General features: G+C 43.7%; 1 protein-coding gene across 1 annotated transcript in view; it reads right to left on the bottom strand.

Moving 5' to 3' along the window:
* Nucleotides 1–23,371, bottom strand: part of FAM237A (family with sequence similarity 237 member A) — a 58,977-nt gene that overhangs the window by 16,054 nt on the left and 19,552 nt on the right. The window contains exon 2 of the mRNA XM_040357308.1: nt 16,456–16,870. Within this exon, the coding sequence (XP_040213242.1) occupies nt 16,456–16,855 (400 nt within the window). The 5' untranslated portion in view covers nt 16,856–16,870. The remainder of the gene's footprint in view (nt 1–16,455; nt 16,871–23,371) is intronic.

Below are 23,371 nucleotides of genomic sequence, written 5' to 3'. Positions count from 1 at the left end.
CAGGCAGAAGAAGGAAGAGAGAAGAAAGAAGATGGAAGAAAGCCCTGGCTCCGCGGGGGAGCCAGGCAGAAGAGGGAGCAGAGAAGACAGAAGAGAAAAGACCTGGGAGTTGGCGCACCCCCGGCAGAAGACCGGAACCCTGGCGGAAGGCACCGGAAAGACCGGGGGATAGGCGCCATCCCCCGGCAGAAGACCCCGAAGTCCGGATGCCCCTCCCTAATGAAAAAGAGCTTAAATGGGGTGGGGGGCATCCGGCGGAAGGCTCCGGAGAGGACCGAGGGATGGCGCCCTCCCCCGGCAGAAATCACCGAAGCCCAGGGTCCCGGCGGAAGATCGGGAGAGAAGAAACCCCCCCTTCTAAGAGAGCTAAAGAAGAAAGGGGGGGCTCCGGAGCAGATTAATAAAATATTTTATTCTGTGTGGTGTTTTATTTTACTTTACATTTCCCCCATGTGAATGGGTAGAGGTACGATGTACCCCATACTCATTCACATAGGGTGGGGGGCCGGAATCTGGGGACCCCTTTATTAAAGGGGTCTCTCAGATTCTGATAAGCCCTCCGCCCGCATACCCCGACAACCAACGGCCAGGGTTGTCGGGAAGAGGCTCTTGTCCCTATCGACATGGGGACGAGAGTGCTTTGGGGTGGGGGGGCAGTGCCCCCCTCCCCCACAGCACACACTCCCCCATGTTGAGGGCATGTGGTCTGGTATGGCTCAGGAGGGAGGGGGGCGCTCGCTCGTCCCCACCCCCATTCCTGTCTGACCAGACTGCGTGCCTGGGATAAGGGCTTGGTTTGGATCTTGGGGGGGACCCCACGCTATTTTTTTTTGCGCGGGTTTAACCCCTTATGTTCCAGACCAAGCCTAAGAGCCTGGAGGGAACCCACCTTATTTTTTTTGGGGGGGTCTGGAGTTCCCCTTCATGAACAGCAATCTGTCATTTACACATGTCAGTCCCACCCCCCCCCCTACAGTTAGAACACACCCAGGGAACATATTTAACCCCTCCCTCGCACCTAGTGTTAACCCCTTCCCTGACAGTGGCATTTTTAGAGTAAGCAATGCATTTTTACAGCACTGATCGCTAGAAAAATGCCAATGGTTCCAAAAAAGTGTTCGATGTGTCCGCCATAATGTCGCAGTACCGATAAAAATCGCTGATCGCAACAATAACTAGTTAAAACAAAAAAAATATATATTTTGTAGACGCTATAACTTTTGCAAAAACCAAACACTAAACGCTATTTGCGATTTTTTGGAACCAAAAAGATGTAGAATACGTATCGGCCTAAACTGAGGGGTTTTTTATTTTTTACAATATATATTTTTGGGGATATTTATTATAGCAAAAAGTAAAAATAATTTTTACATATGTGGGCGGGACTTACGCAAGTCCCGCCCACATATATAAACATCGTTCAAACCACACATGTGAGGTATTGACGCGTGCGTTAGAGCAAGAGCAATACTTTTACCACTAGACCTTCTTTGTAACTATAAACTGGTAACCTGGAAAAAAAAGAAAAAGGTCGCCTATGGGGATATTCACGGAATTCATTTTGGCCCCATTGCAGGAGTGTTTCCAATAGTAAAGCGTGACATGTAAGGTATCTATTTACTCAGTGTAACATCATCTTTCACATTATCCCCAAAAATTGGGCTCACTTTTGTGTTTTGTTAATTTTTAACCACTTGAGCCCGGACCATATTTCTGGTCAATGACCGGGCAAGTTTTTGTGATTCGGCACGGCGTCGCTTTAACTGACAATTGCGCAGTCGTGCGACGTGGCTCCCAAACAAAATTGGCAACCTTTTTTTTCCCACAAATAGATTATTAAATGTGCGTGTTTACTTCTGTCTTTAACACCTCCCCTTCAGGCTGGAAAGCATCAGATCAGGGGAAACAAAAAAAAAAAAAGCTCTCATTCCATTGCAGCTTGGTTCCTACATGTGTGATGAACTGAGCATGCTCAAACACTTAGAACAAAAATATCCTTTCTTTTTAAAAGGTGAAAAACACTCCTTGGATGCTCATAGAGCGTGGTTTGGGTTAATTGCAGGTGTGCCCAATTACAAGCTCACCCAAACTAGAGACTGCAATTTGTTCATGTGATTTCAATTGCTTCATTACTAGCACTGTTATAAAAAGCTTGGATCGATCAGTCCTCAGCTGCCCTCAGAAGGGGCAGGCTGGCAGAAATGCTGTTGCTAAACACAAATGTGGTTTGTTGCATGGGTTTTGTTTTATTTTGCCAATGGTTTTGGTTTATTTTTAAATGATGTTCACTTTGATGTATTTGTCTATGTGGCCTTATTTTATGAAAAATGTGTGAAGCTATGGTTAGTTAGAATTTTGAAATGTATTTTTGTTTGTGTTTGTTTGTTTGTCTTTTTTCGCTTTCCTTGTTTTGTTGACCAATAAAAATTATTTTAAAATTGTTAAGTTTGTCTTTTGTTACTTTTTCATGCTACATATGTTGACAGCTGCAGCTGAAATCGGTTTGGGCCTAACAAATTATGTGTGTCTAAGCTTCTTTCCTGGTGTGTAATCATGAAATGTTTGCCATGTTTATTCTCCATGACTTTAAAGAGAAAACTGGTAATTTTATTTTTTCTGCAGTGGTCCTCAGCCCTCAAGTACCCCCGACAGGACATGTTTTCTGGATTTCTCTTATCAAGAATTGCTGCCCAGACTGTATTTTAAAGCACATGTACAAGATGAAGGAAAACCTGCAAACATGGCCTGGGGGGGGGGGGGGGGGGTTTGCTATTGGTGGACAGGCTTTGACGTGCTGATTTACAGCACTGTGCTTAAATCTAGCGCAAGGCAATCCTATTCAAATTGTGGGTGTTTGAGGGAAGCCAAGTGAGTGTTAGAACCCCTGCTTTGTGTTTTTTTTATTTTTGTGTTGAGCTTTGTGTCCCTTTTCTTAAAATTGGCTTCACTTCCTGTCACACAGCTGAACAGGAAGTGAGGTTAAAACCCTACCAGTGTCATTTCTTGGGGACACAGGTCAATCTAACTAGTGTCCCCATTAAGCAAATTGCACTCCAGCACTGTTGTGTACACCCCAAATCATGGGTCTTCAAACTACGGCCCTCCAGTTGTTCAGGAACTACAATTCCCGTCATGTCTGTGAATGTCAGTGCATTACAAGGCCTCATGGGATGTGTAGTTCTACAACAGCTGGAGGGCCGTAGTTTGAGGATCCCTGCCCCAAATGATTATTTAGTTTGGGGTTTAGTAAAGGCAAAGCCACTCTGCAGTACAAGCATAGTTGCTGAAAATCAGAGAGGAAGCACTGATGGTTTTAACATCCAATCCTGTAGAAGCAAAGTTGTTTTGTTTTCTTCCTTGCTTTGCACTTGTAGGAGTGGATTTGCCTTTAGTAAATGGACCCCAAAGTCCAAGATCCCTAATAATTTGGGGTGTACACAGCAAAATGCTAGAGTGCAATTTACATAATGGGAAACTATTTAGATTGATCCCTGTGTCCCCAAGAAAATATATTAGTAAGGTTTTACCCTCACTTCCTGTTTGGCTATGTGACAGGAAGTGAATGAATTAGAAAGGGTGAAGACACCTCACAAATGTTGTCACTATCAGGGGTGCAGACATCCCCCAAAAAATTAGCAGATAATACTTATTTGCAAATTAATAATTTTTTAGTTAACATTGGGTGGGGTGCTCTAACACACACATTCCTACATATTAGCAACGCTCTATCCTGGCCTATTGGCATGGTTATATTTTCTTAGGGCTCTCAATAAAACTCTATGAAATTTGTTCTTAAACTAGAACCAGGGGCGGACTGACAACTCATGGGGCCCCTGGGCAATAGAAGATTATGGGGCCCCTCTGGCTTACAGATGGCCACCACGCCAGGAGGTAGTGCAGAGGCGGGCAGCTAAAATCTTGGGATATTCACATTAAAAGCATGTCATTTTCGGACATATCAGGGACAGATCTAAAAAAAACACAGATTTTTACATACTGTCCCTGGTTTTACTGAGCCTGGCAACCCGGATGGGGCCCCTTAGTGGCATGGGGCCCTCGGGCAGTGCACGAGTGACTCAATGGTCAGTCCGCCCCTGACAAGAACTATAATCAATCAGTTTTATTTTCTTTAATTTTGGATAGTGAGGAAGGGTTATAGGCCCTGTCAGTTTATTTTGTATTATCTGTGTCCAATTGGGGAGATTTGCCTTCACTTCCTGCCCCATAGCCAAACAGGAAGTGAGAGAAAAACTATGCAAATTAACCACTTCCCGCCCAGCCTATGGCCGATTTACGTCCGGGAAGTGGTTACACAATCCTGACAGGACGTCCTGCAGGATTTCATGCCGCGCGCGCCTGTGGGGGCACGCAGCGCGGCGATCGGTGATGCGGGGTGTCAGTCTGACACCCTGCATCTCCGATCTCGGTAAAGAGTCTCTCACGGAGACAGACGCGAGTATAGGAGAGCCGATCGGCGGCTCTCCTGACAGGGGGCGTTCGCGCTGATTGTTTATCAGCGCAGCCCCCCCTCGGATCACCACACTGGACCACCAGGGATGCCCACCCTGGACCACCAGGGTGTGCAAAAAAAAAAAAATATAGAAAAAAAAAAAAAAAAGCATTAAAAAAAAAGAAAAAAGATGCCAATCAGTGCCCACAAATGGGCACTGACTGGCAACCTGGGAAAATCAGTGCCACCCCACAGTGTCCATCAGTGCCACCCCACAGTGCCCACCTGTGCCACCCATAAGTATCCATCAGTGCCACCCATAAGTGCCGCCCATAAGTATCCATCAGTGCCACCCATAAGTATCCATCAGTGCCACCCATAAGTGCCGCCCATGAGTGCCCATCTGTGCCGCCCATGAGTGCCCATCAGTGCCGCATAGCAGCGCCGCTAATCAATGCCACCTCATCTGTGCCCGTCAGTACTACCTCATCGATGTCCATCAGTGCCATCTCATCGGTGCCCATCAGTGCCGCCATATCAGTGCCCGTAATTGAAAGAGAAAAACTTATTTACAAAAAAATTAACCTAAAAAAATAAAAACTTTTTTTGTTTTAAAATTTGCAGTATTTTTTTAGTTGTTGCGCAAAAAAAAAAATCGCAGAGGTGATCAAATAACAAAAAAAGAAAGCTCTATTTGTGGGGGAAAAAGGACGCCAATTTTGTTTGGGTACAGTGTTGTATGACCGCGCAATTGCCATTCAAAGTGCGACAGTGTTGAAAGCTGAAAATTGGCTTGGGCGGGAAGGTGCGTAAGTGCCTGGTACGGAAGTGGTTAAGGGAATCCAGTGCCCCCCCAGAACTAGTGTGTGGGTCCCCTGAAAATTACTGGGCGGGTCATACAAAAACAGGGTGTGACTTTGACAGGAAGGGGTGGGTCATTTTTCTATTAGGAGGTGCAGATATGTAGTCAGGCCTAGGGCAGAACAAAACCTAAATATACTACTGCATATTAGGACTTATTTAGACCGGATCCGATTTACAGCGTGTTTTTATATTGTGGGAGGAAACCCACGCAGGCACAGGGAGAACATGCAAACTCTATGCAGATGCTGTCACGGGCGGGATTCGAACCAACGACTCTTTTGCTGCTAGGTCAAAGTGCTATACACTACACCACTGTGCTGAACGAACATGATTGCAGCTGAAAGCATGAGAACTTTTATTTTTTTTTTCAATACCATGCTTTCCAGCCTTATTGACCCCGCCTCTCTCCATAAAGAGGACCTGTCACACACTAGTCCTATTACAAGGGATGTTTACATTCCTTGTAATAGGAAGAAAAGTGATCCAAAATCAAAAAAAGTGTCAAAAAAGTGCAAGAATAAAAATATGAGGTAAAAAAAAAAAAAAAAAAAAAAAAATAACGCCCCTGTCCCTAGAAGCTCGCACTCAGAAGCAAATATGCATGTAAGTCCCGCCAACATATGTAAACACCATTCAAACCACACATGTGAGGTATTGACGCGTGCGTTAGAGCGAGAGCAATAATTCTAGCCCTAGACCTCCTCTGTAACTCTGAACTGGTCACCTGTAAAAAAAAAAACAAGCATCGCCTATGGATATTTTTATGTCCCGAAGTTTGGCGCCATTCCATGAGTGTGTACAATATTAAAGCGTGACAAGTTAGGTATCTATTTACTCGGTGTAACATCATCTTTAACATTATCCATAAAAATTGGGCTAACTTTACTTTTTTTTTTTATTCATGAACCGTGTTTTTTTTTTGGGCCAAAAAAAAGTCGTTTGAAAAATTATTGCGCAAATACCGTTGGAAATCAAATAAAAAATGACCGCTAACTTTATTCCCTAGGGTGTCTGCTAAAAAATTATATATAATGTTTGGGGGTCCTGATTAATTTCCCAGGAACAAAATATAATTTTTACATGAAGGAGAGAAGTGCCAGAATAGGCGCGGTATGGAAGTGGTTAAAGTGAAATAATAAAAGTGAAATATTCCTTTAAATTTCATACAGGGGCGGAGGGGGGGTACACGCATGTTTCCCGTGCTTAGAACTGTCCCTGTACAAGATGTCATTTCTGAAGTGAAACAAAAAAAAGGAAGTTTAAAGTACTCATGGCTATAAAGAATACAGTCATTGCTCATTAAAAAAAAAAAAAAGGGGGTCCCTCCAAATTAAATTACCAGGCCCTTCAGGTCTGGAATGGATATTAAGGGGAACCCCGCCGTAAACCCCCCCCCAAAAAATGGCGTGGGGTGCCCCCAAATATCCATACCAGACCCTTCAGGTCTGGTGTGGATTTTAAGGGGAACTCCACCCCAAATTGAAAAAAAAAATGGCGTGGGGTCCCCCCAAATATCCATACCAGACCCTTCAGGTCTGGTGTGGATTTTAAGGGGAACTCCACCCCAAATTGAGAAAAAAAATGGCGTGGAGTCCCCCTAAAAATCCACACCAGACCCTTATCCGAGCACGTTGACCTGGCCGGCCGCAGAAAAGAGGGGGGGACAGAGTGCGGCCCCCCCCCCTCTCCTGAACCGCACCAGGCCACATGCCCTCAACATGGGGAGGATGTCCCCATGTTGATGGGGACAAGGGTCTCATCCCCACAACCCTTGCCCGGTGGTTGTGGGGGTATGCGGGCGGGAGGTTTATCAGAATCTGGAAGACCCCTTTAACAAAGGGGACCCCCAGATCCTGACCCCCCCCTGTGTGAAATGGTAATGGGGTACATTGTACCTCTACCATTTCACCCCAACAAAAATGTCAAAGTGTTAAAAATGACAGTAGCCGGTTTTTGACAAATCTTTTAATAAAATCTTCTTTCCTTCGGGTTTCTTCCGCTGCTTCTTTCTTCTCGTCCACATCTTGCCCGACGTCTTCTTCTATCTTCTCCGTCCGTCCTTCAGCCTTCTGGTCCCGCATCTTGCCCGTTGTCTTGTCCTGTCTTCTTCTCCGTCCGTCCGCCAGCCTCCTCGTCCGCATCTTGTGTCTTCTGCGGTCTTCTTCTCGGTCCGCCAGCCTTCTCGTCCGCATCTTGTGTCTTCTCCGGACCCAGCGTTTGAATTTGAATTGGCCGCCGTGTTCCCGCTCCTGGGACCCGCCCCCCTCTGACGCCACAAGTAAACTCCTTAGAAGGTCATGTGCGTCAGAGGGGGGCGGGGTCACAGAGCGTCACACAGCGGGGGAATTCAATTTCAATCGCGCCGCCCGGAGAAGAAGTTCCCGCCGTGTCACACTCATGTGACCCCGCCCCCCTCTGACGCACATGACCTTCTAAGGAGTTTACTTGTGGCGTCAGAGGGGGGCGGGTCCCAGGAGCGGGAACACGGTGGCCAATTCAAATTCAAACGCTGGGTCCGGAGAAGACACAAGATGCGGACGAGAAGGCTGGCGGACCGAGAAGAAGACCGCAGAAGACACAAGATGCGGACGAGGAGGCTGGCGGACGGACGGAGAAGAAGACAGGACAAGACAACGGGCAAGATGCGGGACCAGAAGGCTGAAGGACGGACGGAGAAGATAGAAGAAGACGTCGGGCAAGATGTGGACGAGAAGAAAGAAGCAGCGGAAGAAACCCGAAGGAAAGAAGAAAAGAAGATTTTATTAAAAGATTTGTCAAAAACCGGCTACTGTCATTTTTAACACTTTGACATTTTTTTTGGGGTGAAATGGTAGAGGTACAATGTACCCCATTACCATTTCACACAGGGGGGGGGTCAGGATCTGGGGGTCCCCTTTGTTAAAGGGGTCTTCCAGATTCTGATAAACCTCCCGCCCGCATACCCCCACAACCACCGGGCAAGGGTTGTGGGGATGAGACCCTTGTCCCCATCAACATGGGGACATCCTCCCCATGTTGAGGGCATGTGGCCTGGTGCGGTTCAGGAGAGAGGGGGGGCCGCACTCTGTCCCCCCCTCTTTTCTGCGGCCGGCCAGGTCAACGTGCTCGGATAAGGGTCTGGTGTGGATTTTTAGGGGGACTCCACGCCATTTTTTTTTTCAATTTGGGGTGGAGTTCCCCTTAAAATCCACACCAGACCTGAAGGGCCTGGAATGGATATTTGCCGGGAACCGCACGTCTTTTTTTTTTTTGTTTTTTACGGCGGGGTTCCCCTTAATATCCATTCCAGACCTGAAGGGCCTGGTAATTTAATTTGGGGGAACCCCTACACATTTTTTTCTTTGTTTTATGAATGAATCCCTTTAGAATTGTCAGAGCCGACAATTCATTATAGCCGCGTGTGAATTTTTAAATGACTTTTTTCCTTCTGAATGTCATTTTGTGCAGGGGGAGTTCTAAGTGCGGGAAAAATGCGCTATTTCACATGCTGACATTACACCCCCCCTAGGTACGAAATTTAAAGGAATATTTCACTTTTATTGTTTCACTTTAAGAATTATTAATTTCACTGCTCCCGAAAAAACGGCCGTTTTAAAAAATAAAAAAAGCATTGATACATGTTCCCTGGGACAGGACTGAGGTCCCCAAACACTTTTTAGGACAAAACTAGCAGATTAGCCTTTAAAATGAACACTTTTGATTTCTCCCATAGACTTCTATAGGGAGTTCGGCGCGGCTTTACATATTACTTTCAATGCGCCGGCTGCTACGCTGGTTCATGCGCCCAATTAAGCCTCCACCCGGAGTACTAATTAACGCATGAACCAGCGCAGCGCACAGAGCATACTGTAGTAAATCAGGCCCACAGTGCTTTGGGATGGGGGCAATGCAAATCATTTATCACTGTTTTATTCATGTTCTTTTGTTTTCCACTCTAAGTAAAGCATTACTTTGGTTATTTTGAAATCTGTGTGCAGCCTATCTTTCATACTGCAGAATCCCTTCCATTTAAGGTAACCCCTGTTATTTGCATAATCTGTTGTAGTGTAACAGGATCTTGTGTTTTCCCACAAGTTACTGGGGTCCACAACTCCCATATTACCAGGTGTGTCAAGGGAGGGTTTTGAGCAGTGGCGGCCCGTCCATAGGGGCGCCCGGGCGCCGCCCCCCATCACACAGTCAGTAAAAAAAAAAAAAAAAAAAAAAATTTTTTTTTAAATCTGTCCCTTTAAGAAATTTTTTTTTCCCAAAAAAGGGCCTAATGTCCGCGCGCCGGACGCCGGGAACAGTCCTTTAGGAGTAGCGCCACGTCTGTGCAATCACGGGATTGCAGACGCGGCGCTACATTGGCACAAAAAATACGCCTTTGTGGCGCTCTCCATCGCGCCACTTGCTTCTGGCGCGATGGAGTGTATTGTTATGGCCGGGCGGGTGCATACACTGTCTGTGTGCACCCGCCCGTCTCTCTGCTCGTTCCGACGTCACTGGAAAAACCGGAAGTGACGTCGGGTCAGCTCGAGCTCACTGCGCCCGACCGAGGAACAGGTAAGCCTGCCTGTCTCTACATCGGCGGCCGCTTCACAGCAGCATCCAACCCCTCCGGCGATTGCCACTATCGTATTTCCACAATCGTATTCGGCGGCCGCCCGGCCCCCACCCCCCCCCACTTATTCAAAATTTTTTTTCTATTGATTATTCCTCGGCGGCACAACCCCCCCCCCCCCCGCTTATTCAAAGTTTTTTTTCTATTGTTTATTCTTCGGTGGCACCCCCCCCCCCCCGCTTATTCATAGTCTTTTTTTGCATTTAATATTCGTTTTTTTATCTAATATTCGGCGGCTGACATCCAACCTCCACCCCCCCCTGCTTAATCCAATTTCTTTTTTATATATTTTTTAATATTTTTTTAAAATATTTTTTAATATTTAATATTCAGCGAAAATAATGCCAGGCAACAACCCCCCCCCCCCCAATCAATGTTTTTTTTAATTTAATATTAGTTAAATATATTAAGATTATTAACAGTTTATTTTTTATATTTGATTCAATTTAGCATTAAGTATAAAAAAAGTTTTTTTTTTAATAACTGGGGGGGGGGGGGGTGGTCTGGTGGGGTAGTGTTACCGCCCGCTGTAGTGTTACTTGTGCTGTAATGAATTTTTACCTAGAAAATAAATGTTGTTAATAAATGGGTAAATGAATTATAAAAAAAAGATTTTTCCAATAACGGTTATTAAAAAAATCTTTTTTTTATAATTCATTTACCCATTTATTAACAACATTTCTTTTCTATGTAAAAATTCATTACAGCACAAATAGCGGGCGGTAACACTACCCCACCAGACCACCCCACCCCCCCCCCCCCCCCCAGTTATTAAAAAAAAAACTTTTTTTATACTTAATGTGCAGGGAAAATATCGGCCGTCAACACCGCCCCACCCCCCGCTTGCAAATTGTCCTGCGACTTGGGACTGGAAAGTTGCAGGATAAGTTGGACCTGATGATTTCCAATGAGAACTGTTCATATCTGTGCAACTTTGAAGTAGTCCCGGCAGTACTTTTGTCCCACCTTGATGTGACTTGAGGTCCATAGACCTCCAGAATACATAGGCATTGCTTCAAGTCGCTGCAAAATCGCACCAAAAAATTGTGGCAGAATCTTGCGACTTTCAGGCTAATGCAGTCTGAAAGTTGCACAATTCTACTGCAATTCTGATGTGACTTAAAGCAATGCCCGTGTATTCTGGAGGTCTATGGACCTCAAGTTGCATCAATGTGGGACAAAAGTAATGCAGGGACTACTTTGAAGTCGCACAGATATGAACGGTTCTCATTGGAAATCATCGGGTCCAACTTATCCTGCAACTTTCCAGTCCCAAGTCGCAGGACAATTTGCAAGCGGGGGGTGGGGTGGTGTTGACGGCCGATATTTTCCCTGCACATTAAGTATAAAAAAAGTTTTTATGCAACATTTAAGTCCCAAGTCGCAGGACAAGTAATTCCTGCAGTCTCTGGTAATCCTGTGCAGTATGTCCGCAGTCTCTGGTAATCTTGTGTAGTATGTCCGCAGTCTCTGGTAATCTCCTGCAGTATATCCGCAGTCTCTGGTAATCTTGTGCAGTATGTCCGCAGTCTCTGGTAATCTTGTGTAGTATGTCCGCAGTCTCTGGTAATCTCCTGCAGTATGTCCGCAGTCTCTGGTAATCTTGTGCAGTATGTCCGCAGTCTCTGGTAATCTTGTGCAGTATGTCCGCAGTCTCTGGTAATCTTGTGCAGTATGTCCGCAGTCTCTGGTAATCTTGTGCAGTATGTCCGCAGTCTCTGGTAATCTCCTGCAGTATGTCCGCAGTCTCTTGCAATCTCCTGCTGTATGTCCGCAGTCTCTGGTAATCTTTTGCAGTATGTCCGCAGTCTCTGGTAATCTCCTGCAGTATGTCCGCAGTCTCTGGTAATCTCCTGCAGTATGTCCGCAGTCTCTGGTAATCTCCTGCAGTATGTCCGCAGTCTCTGGTACTCTTGTGCAGTATGTCCGCAGTCTCTGGTAATCTTGTGCAGTATGTCCGCAGTCTCTGGTAATCCTGTGCAGTATGTCCGCAGTCGCTGGTAATCCTGTGCAGTATGTCCGCAGTCGCTGGTAATCTTGTGCAGTATGTCCGCAGTCTCTGGTAATCCTGTGCAGTATGTCCGCAGTCTCTGGTAATCCTGTGCAGTATGTCCGCAGTCTCTGGTAATCCTGTGCAGTATGTCCGCAGTCTCTGGTAATCCTGTGCAGTATGTCCGCAGTCTCTGGTAATCTTGTGCAGTATGTCCGCAGTCACTCTCTGGTAATCTCCTGCCCATTTCGAGTCCTTCATTACTAACAGTGTCATATTTTAGTTTGTTTGCACCGATCTGTAAGGCTGCGCTATATACCATGATTTGTGATGCTGGGGCTATATACTCTGTGCTGTGACGCTGAGCTGTATACTCCTGACATTGAGTGGAATACAGGGGACGGAGTGGTGGATTCTATAAGGGGTGTGGCTTATGAGAAGTGGGAGGGACCAAATGTGGAAGGGCGGGGTATTGCGCCCCCCCATCATAAAACTTCACCAGCCGCCACTGGTTTTGAGCCACTAAAAGGGGTTGATTTGAGCCACTTAAAGGGGTTGATCACACAGCGTAGACCCAAAACAAACCAGCAGCTCCTCTGGGGGTAGTGCTACATATACACTATAAGAGGAATTAGGAACATCCAGCTAATCACTGTATGTTTTTTGTATATGATCTTCTGTTGTTTGCACTATTTTATTATTCACTTATTGTTTGGCATCATAATTTTGCTTGCACCTTTCAATAATTAATTTATTGTCTAAATATTAGCGCAACCTTTCCCCCCATTTATTACCTTGTTAAAGTAGCAGTGACACCAATGTGCTGCACATAGTCTGTTTAGGGAGCAGAGCTATGTGAGGGACCCAGCAGGCCCACCCACTACAAGCTGCCTGTAAACTGTCAGGGGGGACAGATACAGGAACAGCCACTATGCATAGAGAAAGCAGCAGTCATTGGTCTTTATTACATGAAGCGCCTGTACAAAGGAAGACTTTCACACTGGATTACTGCTAAGATCATTTTTATTATTTTCATCACCAGATCAAAGTAGGGTTGCCATCTTTTCTTCAAGTCAAACCCGAACATTTTAGCGGCACACAGCAATTTCTTTTTTTTATAGTATATAAACTATACATATATTTTGCTATTAAATAACATTTCTAATCATATGAAGTTAATAACGAGTTCCCCTTTTACATGTGAACTTGCAGAGTTCCCCTTTTACATGTGAACTTGCAGAGTTTCCCTTTCACTGTAAGGGGGGACTCTGCAGACTCTGATGTAAGGGAGAACTTTGGGGCCTCTAACATGAGGGATGCTCTGAGAACCCTGATTTATGGGGGAACGCTGAGAACTCTGATGTACGGAGAAATCTCTGATGTAAGGGGAAACACTGTGGCCTCTGGTGTAAAGGGGAACTCTGATGTAAGGAGTGCTCTGAGAACCTTGATTTGCCTTAGGCCTCGTACACACGACGGGACATGTCCGATGAAAACGGTCCGCGGACCGTTTTCATCGGACATGTCCGATGCCAGATTTTGGTCTGATGGCTGTACACACCATCAGACCAAATTTCCCACGGACAGCGAACGCGGTGACGTGGCCACGCTGTCGCCGCGACGATGACGCGGCGACGTGCGCGACCCTGGAAGGTCAATGCTTCCACGCATGCGTCTAATCACTTCGACACATGCGAGGGCTTTCGGCCGAGCGGACATATCCGGTGAGTCGTACAGAAACATTTGTCCGCTGGAAACCTATCCGATCCGCCGGAAAATTGTCCGGTCGGCCGTACACACGACCAAACATGTCCGCGGAAACTGGTCCGCGGACCAGTTTTAGCAGACATGTTCAGTCGTGTGTACGAGGCCTTACTGTACTTCCTCAGAGGCAGGAGAGAGAAGGGGGAGACTTCAGTCACAGACAGGGATGGTTGGTGAGCTCACTTTCCCCTTGGCAGTCAACACCTCTCATCCAGATGTATCTGAGGCTGCAGGACTTTCTGGCCCCCGTTTTCCTTTTCTTAGGCACAGTGCCAGGGATTGGAGTTTGGGCAGACACAGAGGGGTAGGGGTAGAGGTGGGGGGAAGAGGTGCATATTGAGCCCTCTCTCCTCTCCCTTCTGTGTGTGTGTTTGGGGGGGGGGGGGTGGTTGTTAGTACTGACTTTGGGAAATGTGAAAGGGTGTAACAGATACTCTCAGCTTAGACAACGGCAGCCAGCTTACCCTGCTGGGAAGCCATAGTCCAGTCTAAATAAAGCGTCTGGATTTCAGGCTGTCTGAAACCCGGACACATGATTCCAAACGCAAACTGTCCGGGTGAATCCTGCACAGGTGTTAACCCTAGATCAAAGTAATTTTAATTGCTATCCTTTTCTTTTATAATTTTGTATAGACATCCTGCAATGTACATATTCCCTGTGTGTCACCTTTTAATTATTCAGAGGAACTAACGGATAGTCACACAATGCGTTTTAAGTGCTTTAATAAGTACAATACTACCAAGAATACATCCGTTATTGGGATCTCATTCCTCAATACAGTATGGTCCCTGCATGACCTCTAGGCTCTTCTAGGCTCTATTTACACACTGACTAAGTTTACTCTACCATCCTGGCACCCCCCCTATACCCACCAAACATAGGACTGAGTCTCCTAAGCATTAAGCCCAACCAACCTATCCTCTAAGTACAGACAACACTACTTTCAGGTTGCCATTACCATCACCACATGGTCACTTGCAGACCTCACCTACTGTATGTACGTAACACTGTTCTATTCCTACTTTATTCACTGGAATTATTTTTGCACTATTGCTATCATCTATTACTACATCATTTTGGCCCTCATCCTTTTTCCTTATTCTCCTGTTTTGTGAATGATCCCACGTGTTATCACCACTAATCAAAACTTTTAAAGGATGCACAAGGAGAGGAAGGAGCAGCAGTCAATGATCTTTATCACATGAAGCTCCCACACAAAGGACATTTTTCATGCTGTGTTTCTGCACATATCTGGAAAACATGCGCAAAGTATACCAAGATTCAAGTAAGAATACAAATATCTGCTGTATATATGAAAATATTTGCTTATCCCAGAGTTCAGCTTTTATGCTCTGTACACACGATCGGGCTTTAGCCCAACCAAACTCACATTGGAATGCCAAAGGAATTCCATCGGAGGAAAAGAGAACATGTTCTCTATGTAAACTCTGACGAAATTCCTCTGAATATCCGATGGAAAAACTCAGATGGGCATACACACGATCGGAATTTCCGATGGAAAAAGTCAGTCAGACTTTTTCCATTGGAAATTCCGATCGTGTGTACGAGGCATAAGAGTCTATCTATGCTTCAGTCACTCTTCATTTGACCTGATCATCCAACAGTCCGGGTATATGACAGTGCACAATATAGGTTGTGAATATTGATGCCTTGTGAATATTTAGATTGTAAAGAGATTAATTTCTTCTCCTTCTGGTTTGGTATATGGTTTTCTGAGGTTTATACCTAGAAGATATACTGTACAATCAAAACAAATCAAAATTGTTACTCTCTGGCAACATTCTTTTTCTAAATATGATTTTATTTATCCTTGCCATTGCCACATATTCTCTATATATCTCTATGGGAAATCCACTGAAGCATGTCTACAGAGGCAAAAAATGGGTCAGACTGTTGCTGCTTGTGGTGGGGAGGAGACTTCCCCTCTAGTATCCTGAACAACAATGATGACACAGTGGAACATTAATCCTATCCAAAATTGAGAAATTCACATTACATCGGCCAAATCATATTGGAATTCCATCGGAAAAATATAGAACACGTTCTATATCTAAAGTCCAATGGAATTCATCGGAATTTCTGATGGGGCTACGCACGATCGGAAAATCCGATGTAAAAAGTATTTTTCCATTGGAAATTCCGATCGTGTGTACGGGGCATTAGGGGCAAGTTGTTCATTAAAGGATCAGTCCACCCACAGTTCTTACGTATTTTGGTTTATCCAATGCTTTAGACAGTTTTATCTCTATGAACCCTATTGGCTAGATGTCTGTACTAGAGTTAATGAGTCTGTAAATCTGTTGTAGTCATTTTGAGGGTTTTCCATTCTCCCCTCTTGAATATTTTTATTTATTCTCTTTTTTTATTTTTGTAGAACACAATGGGAGGTGCTGGAACACATAACAAATCTCAAACTTCCAGGAGGACTGTAAGAATCAAAAATTATGACAGGGAGATCTTACTTTTGGAGCATTCAAGACAAAAAATAGTTTACTTTGACCACCTATAAATAAAATGTCAATTTTGGGTAGACTGAACGCTTACATTTGACCATATTACTATAATAAACAGCAGTTGATTTTGTTTTACATAACTACCCTAAATTATCTGTGCACATTACACAATAACTTTGTAGATGCCAAAAAATTTTAATTTTTGCTAGAAAATGTTTCCTTCATAGTACTAACAGATTGTATTGTACTTTGTGCATTGTAGCTTGAAAACTTGTTGCAACTCTTCTGGCCAAATCTCAAAAGACTTACTTGAGGTGTACTGTGAAATGAAGTTAGTTACTTTTTTTTCTCCTTCATTGAGTTGTCTTCTACCAAGGCCATGTGCTCTGGAGAGTACACAGTGTACATAGATGTCCCAAAAAAGTTGTGCTAGGTCCCAAAACAAAATACCATGTTTAAGGTTGTCAGATGACTTCAAATATATCATGAAGTCCCAGAATTCAGGCACAGAATCTGCTATCCGTGGTTTCTTCATCTCCAGTAGCTTTGCTGTAGAGGATTCCCAACACTGGGGATCTGCACGGTTTAGGGCAAGTGGATCTACTTGACCATGACAGGAGAGGATGTGGATGCCAAATATTCCCAGAAAAAGCAGTAAATACGTTAGTTGCATACTACTGTATGCTTGAACGGTGCGTCCAGTGATCATATCACTTTCAGACTCCTACAATGCAAATAAACATGAAATAAGACAATGAAGTACAAAAAAAATTACTTTCAGACTCCTACAATGCAAGTAAACATGAAATAAGACAATGAAGTACAATTTTTTTTATAGATCATGTAATGTTTGAGGTTTAAAGATAAACTCTGGGCACAAACATTTTCATTTAAATGATTTCTTCAATAGCTACAAAGGATAAAACTCCACCTTGCATGCACCAAATTAATTTAATCAACATATATTTGATGAATATATCACCTTGTAAAATTAGTAATGATATCATCATTGTACTGTACTTAACCTGGGCAGAGAGCAGAGCTGTTGGTGAGTCTAGCAGGCTTCAGCCACTACAGGCAGCCTACGGGATAACTACTAGACATGTGCACAGAAATGTTTTTCTTTTTTTTTTGTTCTGTTTCGTATCGTTCCGTAGGTTCGTTTCCGTTCGTTTTTCGTAAGACGCCCGTTTTCCTGTTCGTTCCCGTACGTTTTTCGTACGACGAGATTTTTTCGTATTCCGATCGTTTCGTATTTTCGTTACCATTTTATTTTCGTACATGCGGGATGGTTCGTTATTATGTTTAATTCATGTTCGTTACTTGTTAGACAATAATTTTCGTGAATTTTCGTCAATGATTTGCATTCTGTATTTTGGATTCCTTTTTCTGTTCGTGTTTTCGGTCGTGTGTTCGTGTGACATCTATGACAATTTGTTGTGGATGTCATGTGGGCATGCGACTGAAGATACGAACAGAAAAAGGATTTTCGTCATTTTGTACTTTCGTAAATATATTGCGGGATTCGCGGCACTTTCAACACGCGGCTCATCCATATTAACTATTGTTAAGCCCCATACACTTGGTCAGACTTTTTTAACAACAAACATAAAAACGATCGTTTTCCGTTCGTTCTCAGAAAATTCGTTCGTTTTTAAACTCCATCAGAAAACCATTTTTGGGTTCAAAAGTCTGGCCAACTGATCTCCCTTCAGATGAAAATCCACAGAAAAGTTTATTTGGCTTTACTGTACTACTCAGCACAAAAGAGAAGCTGCTTCACTAACTACACTTACTGCCCATTCAAAAAAACGAAAATTACATCTGTGGCAAGGGATTTGCATTCTGTTGAATCCAAAATACGAACAGAAAAAAGGAATTCAAAATACACGGTGCGGGTCTTTTGTTGTGGATGTCGTGTGAGCATGCGACTGGGGGTGCGAACAGAGAAGGGATTCAAACAAGATACAGAGTGCAAATCTTTTGTTGTTGATGTCGTGTGAACATACGGCTGAGGATACGAACAGAGAGGGGATTCAAACAAAATACAGAATGCAAATCTTTTGTTGTAGGTGTCATGTGGACATGTGGCTGAGGATACGAGAAGAGGGGATTCAAACAGGATACAGAATGTAAATCTTTTGTTATAGATGTCATTTTCGTTCTTTTGCCGTTTTCGTTTTGTCGTATTTTCGTTGGATCGTTCGTTCGTATTTGTGGTTGTTCGTTATGCGGCTCATTCGTAATCCCGTAGTTTTCGTATTTTGGTGCTTTAATTTTTTCATATGTACACATTATTCTGTCGGTACGAAAATGAACATTTTCGTACGAAAATAACATTCGTACGAACGGGAATGCACATATCTAATAACTACAGAAGGGGGCAGAGACAAGGCCAATCATCCTGCACAATTTAAGAGGGCAGCAGTGACTGTATTTTGTTACAGGAAGCTTGTGGGTAGTTTGCATGGTTTGCCTTTCACTTCCTGTTTGGCTATGGGACAGGAAGTGCAATCTCTGCAATGAGACACAGATGGCAAAAAAAAGTGGACAGGGGTTATAACCAGTGGCGGCTGGTGCTCAAAGTTTTTGGGGGGCGCAAACAAAAAAAAAAGAAAAAAAATTGCAGTCTCACTGTGCCCATCAAATGCAGCCACTGTGCTATCAATTGTCACCACTGTGCCATGCCATCAAACGCAGCCACTGTGCCATCAATTCGCACCACTGTGCCATGCCATCAAACGCAGCCACTGTGCCATGCCATCAAACGCAGCCACTGTGCCATGCCATCAAACGCAGCCACTGTGCCATCAATTGTCACCACTGTTCCATGCCATCAAATGCAGTCACTATGCCATGCCATCAAACGCAGCCACTGTGCCATCAATTCGCACCACTGTGCCATGCCATCAAATGCAGCCACTGTGCCATGCCATCAAACGCAGCCACTGTGCCATGCCTTTAAACGCAGCCACTGTGCCATCAATTGTCACCACTGTTCCATGCCATCAAATGCAGTCACTATGCCATGCCATCAAACGCAGCCACTGTGCCATCAATTCGCACCAATGTGCCATGCCATCAAATGCAGCCACTGTGCCCATCAATTGTCGCCACTGTGCCAATTGTCACCACTGTGCCCTTTAATTGTCGACACTGTGCCCATTGTCGCCACTGTGCCCATTGTCCCCACTGTGCCCATTGTCACCACTGTGCCCATTGTCACCACTGGGCCCTGTAAAATTCCCCTCCCCCCCTGCCGGGCACTTACCTTTCTGGAAGTGAGCCATCCTCCTAGTCCTTCCACATCCCTCGATGTCTTCTCCCACCCACGATGATGCTTCAGCCAACCAGGTTACCGATAACCAGAACCGGTGAACCTGATTGGCTGAGACGCCTGTCAGTCTTATCCAAGGAATGCACCCCCGTACGTTCCCTGGATAAGCATCCGGAAGGCTGAGAGCCGCTGGCTCTGATAGGCACTTCCGCACAGCCAACCAGCTGCCGTTATTCAGGTGGCCGGCGCTCAAGGTCCGGCCATCTGAATAGACCAGCGGCCGGCAAGAATAACATTGATTCGTGCGAATCTATGTTTTTTTCAGTGGCGGTGCGAGAGCCAGAGGGGGCGGCGCTCCAGCGCCCTCTATAGACAAACTGGTTATAACCCTTCCTTGTTCTATTCAAAATGTAGGGAAAAAAAACGTTTTCCTTATAGTTCTACTTTAAATATAGCTAGGATACAGAACATGGCCCAGAATTGAGTGCATGCCTATATTTGACACACTGACCTTTAATTCATAGCACCTTACTATCCTTTCTTATGACCCAATCAACTCTGCCCCTCTTATTTGCCCAACTGTCCCCTCATTTTGGGCTGACTTACAAATGTGTATCTGTATTATTTTTTTAACAATAGTATAATCAAGTTTTAATGCCTATTAAAAAACAGACTTATTTTTTTTTACTTAAATTAGAACTATAGGCAAAACTTACAAGCTTGCTGGATCAATGGGTCCTTTATTGTACTTGTTGAACAGATATAACACTTTGGATGATATATATATATATAACAGAACAAGAGGGCAAATAGGAGAAACTCATTGTGGGGGTTTATGTACGGTATACCTTTTTCCCAAAGCTACCCCAGATAATGATTGATTTTTGCTTTTATGGTAAGTGTGTTCATAACATATAAATCAAAGAAGAAATTTCCATGGCATTATACTGTTTAGTTCATTAGAATATTAAAATAGATTGCACTTACAAGTATAGCTGTACAATGAGCATGTAAAGTGAGCTGGGATCGGTGCCTTGGTGTACGTTCCAATAATAATAATAATAAATATCATCACTGGATGTCCCTGCTTAACACACAATATTGAATCCTGCCATCATAGTGGTGGAGTGGAAGAGGAAAGAAGGAGAAGGGCCATCTTAACCAGAACATTTTGGAACTATATCCTAATACTTTTTTGACTCTAAAGCCTCGTACACACGATTGGATTTCCATCAGACAGAGCAAAGGACTTTTGTCCGAAGGGTGTTGGCCGTGAACTTGGATTGCATACAAACGGTAAAGATTTGTCATCCAACAAACAGAAACAATGTGGTTTTTCTGCTCTTTAGTGCCACCCTTTGGGCAACTTTTGCTAATGTTGTCTTATGGTTAGCATTGCTTCTGAGCATGCATGTTTTTTTTTCTGACGGACTTGTGTACATGATTGGAAAATTCGACAAGACACATTTGCTGTCGGAAACTTTTAAAAGCATGCTATCCCACATTTGTTGTCGGGAAAATCCCACAAAAGTCTGATGGAGCATACAAACGGTCAGATTATCCAACAACATCCTGCCATCAGACTTTTCACGTCGTAAAATCTGATTGCGTGCACGGCCTTTAAGAGTCAACAACAACCGTCGGTGAGTGGGGAACAACAGGAGGGGAGCACAGCACTGTGGATCCAGCATATACTGTATAAGGATAATTTTGCACTACTGCACTTTGAACTGCACGTTGTGTTCACTGGACTTTTTTATGTTTGTGGATTTACATTGAATATGTGCACAGGAAGGTTACAGGGTTAAGAGATTTCAGTGAGCAGCGCTGTGGTTTTCTGAAGTTAGACAACACAACCTGTACAGATCTGCTGCCCTATACTTTATGAATTTGTACATCACTTTTGTTTAATCATCCCAGGGTTTATTAGTTATAGACAGGTACTTCCTGTCCCTGCTAGTTAGATCAGAAACACCCATTAAGCCGCGTACACACGATCAGTCCATCCGATGAGAACGGACCGATGGACCATTTTCATCGGTTAACCGATGAAGCTGACTGATGGTCCGTCGCGCATACACACCATCGGTTTAAAAAAACGATCGTGTCAGAACGCAGTGACGTAAAACACAACGACGTGCTGAAAAAAATGTATTTCAATGCTTCCAAGCATGCATCGACTTTATTCTGAGCATGCATGGATTGTTAAATTTAAAGCAAGTTGACTTTTTTTTTTAACCGATGGTTAAATAACCTATGGGGCCCACACACAATCGATTTTGACCGATAAAAACGGTCCATCAGACCGTTGTCCTCTGTTTAACCTATCGTGTGTACAAGGCCTTAGAGGTCTGTGATATTATATAAAAGAGAGTTTTCAGGAAGCAGACAGATATAACTGAATCTCATGATAGCTGCTGTTGCTGTTGTATTTTACCCAGGCCAGAAGCAGAGACTATTAGGCAAATATTTCTATGTTCTTAAAGTTTAACTGAAGCTGCCCATAGCTTCTTGAGTGTGTATCTACTGTAAATCCTTGTGACAGACGTTCTCTTGTTCTGTTCTTTTGTTATTATCTCACATGCACAGTGCCAGATAGCTAAGTCTGTGCTACTGTATGTGTGTAGTGGTCATTTTTGAGTATAATAGTAGGTGAACCTGTTATGTTAATAGCATTTATTTCCAGCTCCTGTTATTTTTGTTAACCCTGTTCCTCCTGGTCTTGGATTATATAGCTAGTTTTAGATTAGGGCTCAATAACCAGCATAGGCTAGATCCAGGTTAGGCATTCAATGGCCACTTCTGGTAGTTAGAGGTTTGGTTGCTTCTCAGATTAGAAACTACTAGGGACTAAAGGGCATTGCAGATAGGATAACTCTGAGTTCCAGTGCCACACCACAGTTTCTGCCAGTGAGAAGCTGAATTCCAGGCTGGTTTGTTCCACTGTCTTTACCCACCCGTCTAGTCTACTCCAGTGACAATATATATATATACACTGAGCAAAATTATAAACGCAACACGTTTGTGTTTGCCCCTATTTATCATAAGCTGAACTCAAAGATCTATGACTTTTTTATGTACACAAAAGGCCTATTTCTCTCAAATATTGTTCACAAATCTGTCTATATCTGAGTTAGTGAGCACTTCTCCTTTGCCGAGATAATCCATCCACAATAAAAGGCCACTCTACAGTAAAATGTGCTGTTTTATCACACAGCACAATGTCACAGATGTCGCAAGTTTTGAGGGAACATGCAACTGCCATGCTGACAGCAGGAATGTCACTATAATTTTTCCCAGTGTGTATACATATACATCTGATATATATTCTCATGTGTGTGTGCCTGTATGTCACCTTTACCTGAAAGACGGAAGTATTTTTAGTGTGTGACAGTTATGTTGTGCCAACCATTCACTAACCTTGTAGTAACCTTCCAATTGTTTACTAACCTATTGGTAAAATATTATCTTATATTAAACAATATTGCTCAATGCCACTGTCAAATTATCCCTCACATTCTTGAGTTGCGTGTTTGATAATATTTCTTAGTTGCTTCCTTTCATAAACATAATTAACTAAAATACTTTCAACATCAGATAATAAGATTTACAACCCTACAGTAGTGGGCACCTTGTTCTGTTACACTATCAAATATAACCAAGGCTTTGCCCTTGGTTTAGCAACAGTTTAACTTTTGTAAGTATCTAAATTCATTATGTACATTTTTACAACCATGCTGTATATTATGTATGTATATTCTTTAAACCTTTGGCTATAGTATATTTCCTAACCCAAATTGTTTATGCAAAAAGTGTACAGTTCTTTGTGCGCCATGTTAAATGTATTGCATCAAGTTATATGAAAAATTATTTCCAAATGTTTAGTAAAATGTGTGAATGCATGCTGCTTTTAACCTTTTTTTTTAATAGTAAACTTTGTTACTAATT

The sequence above is a fragment of the Rana temporaria genome, chromosome 6 (assembly GCF_905171775.1).
Source record: "Rana temporaria chromosome 6, aRanTem1.1, whole genome shotgun sequence".
NCBI classification, from domain to species: domain Eukaryota; kingdom Metazoa; phylum Chordata; class Amphibia; order Anura; family Ranidae; genus Rana; species Rana temporaria.
The sequence above is the reverse complement of the archived record's forward strand: the minus strand, read 5'-3'. Positions and strand labels throughout refer to the sequence as shown.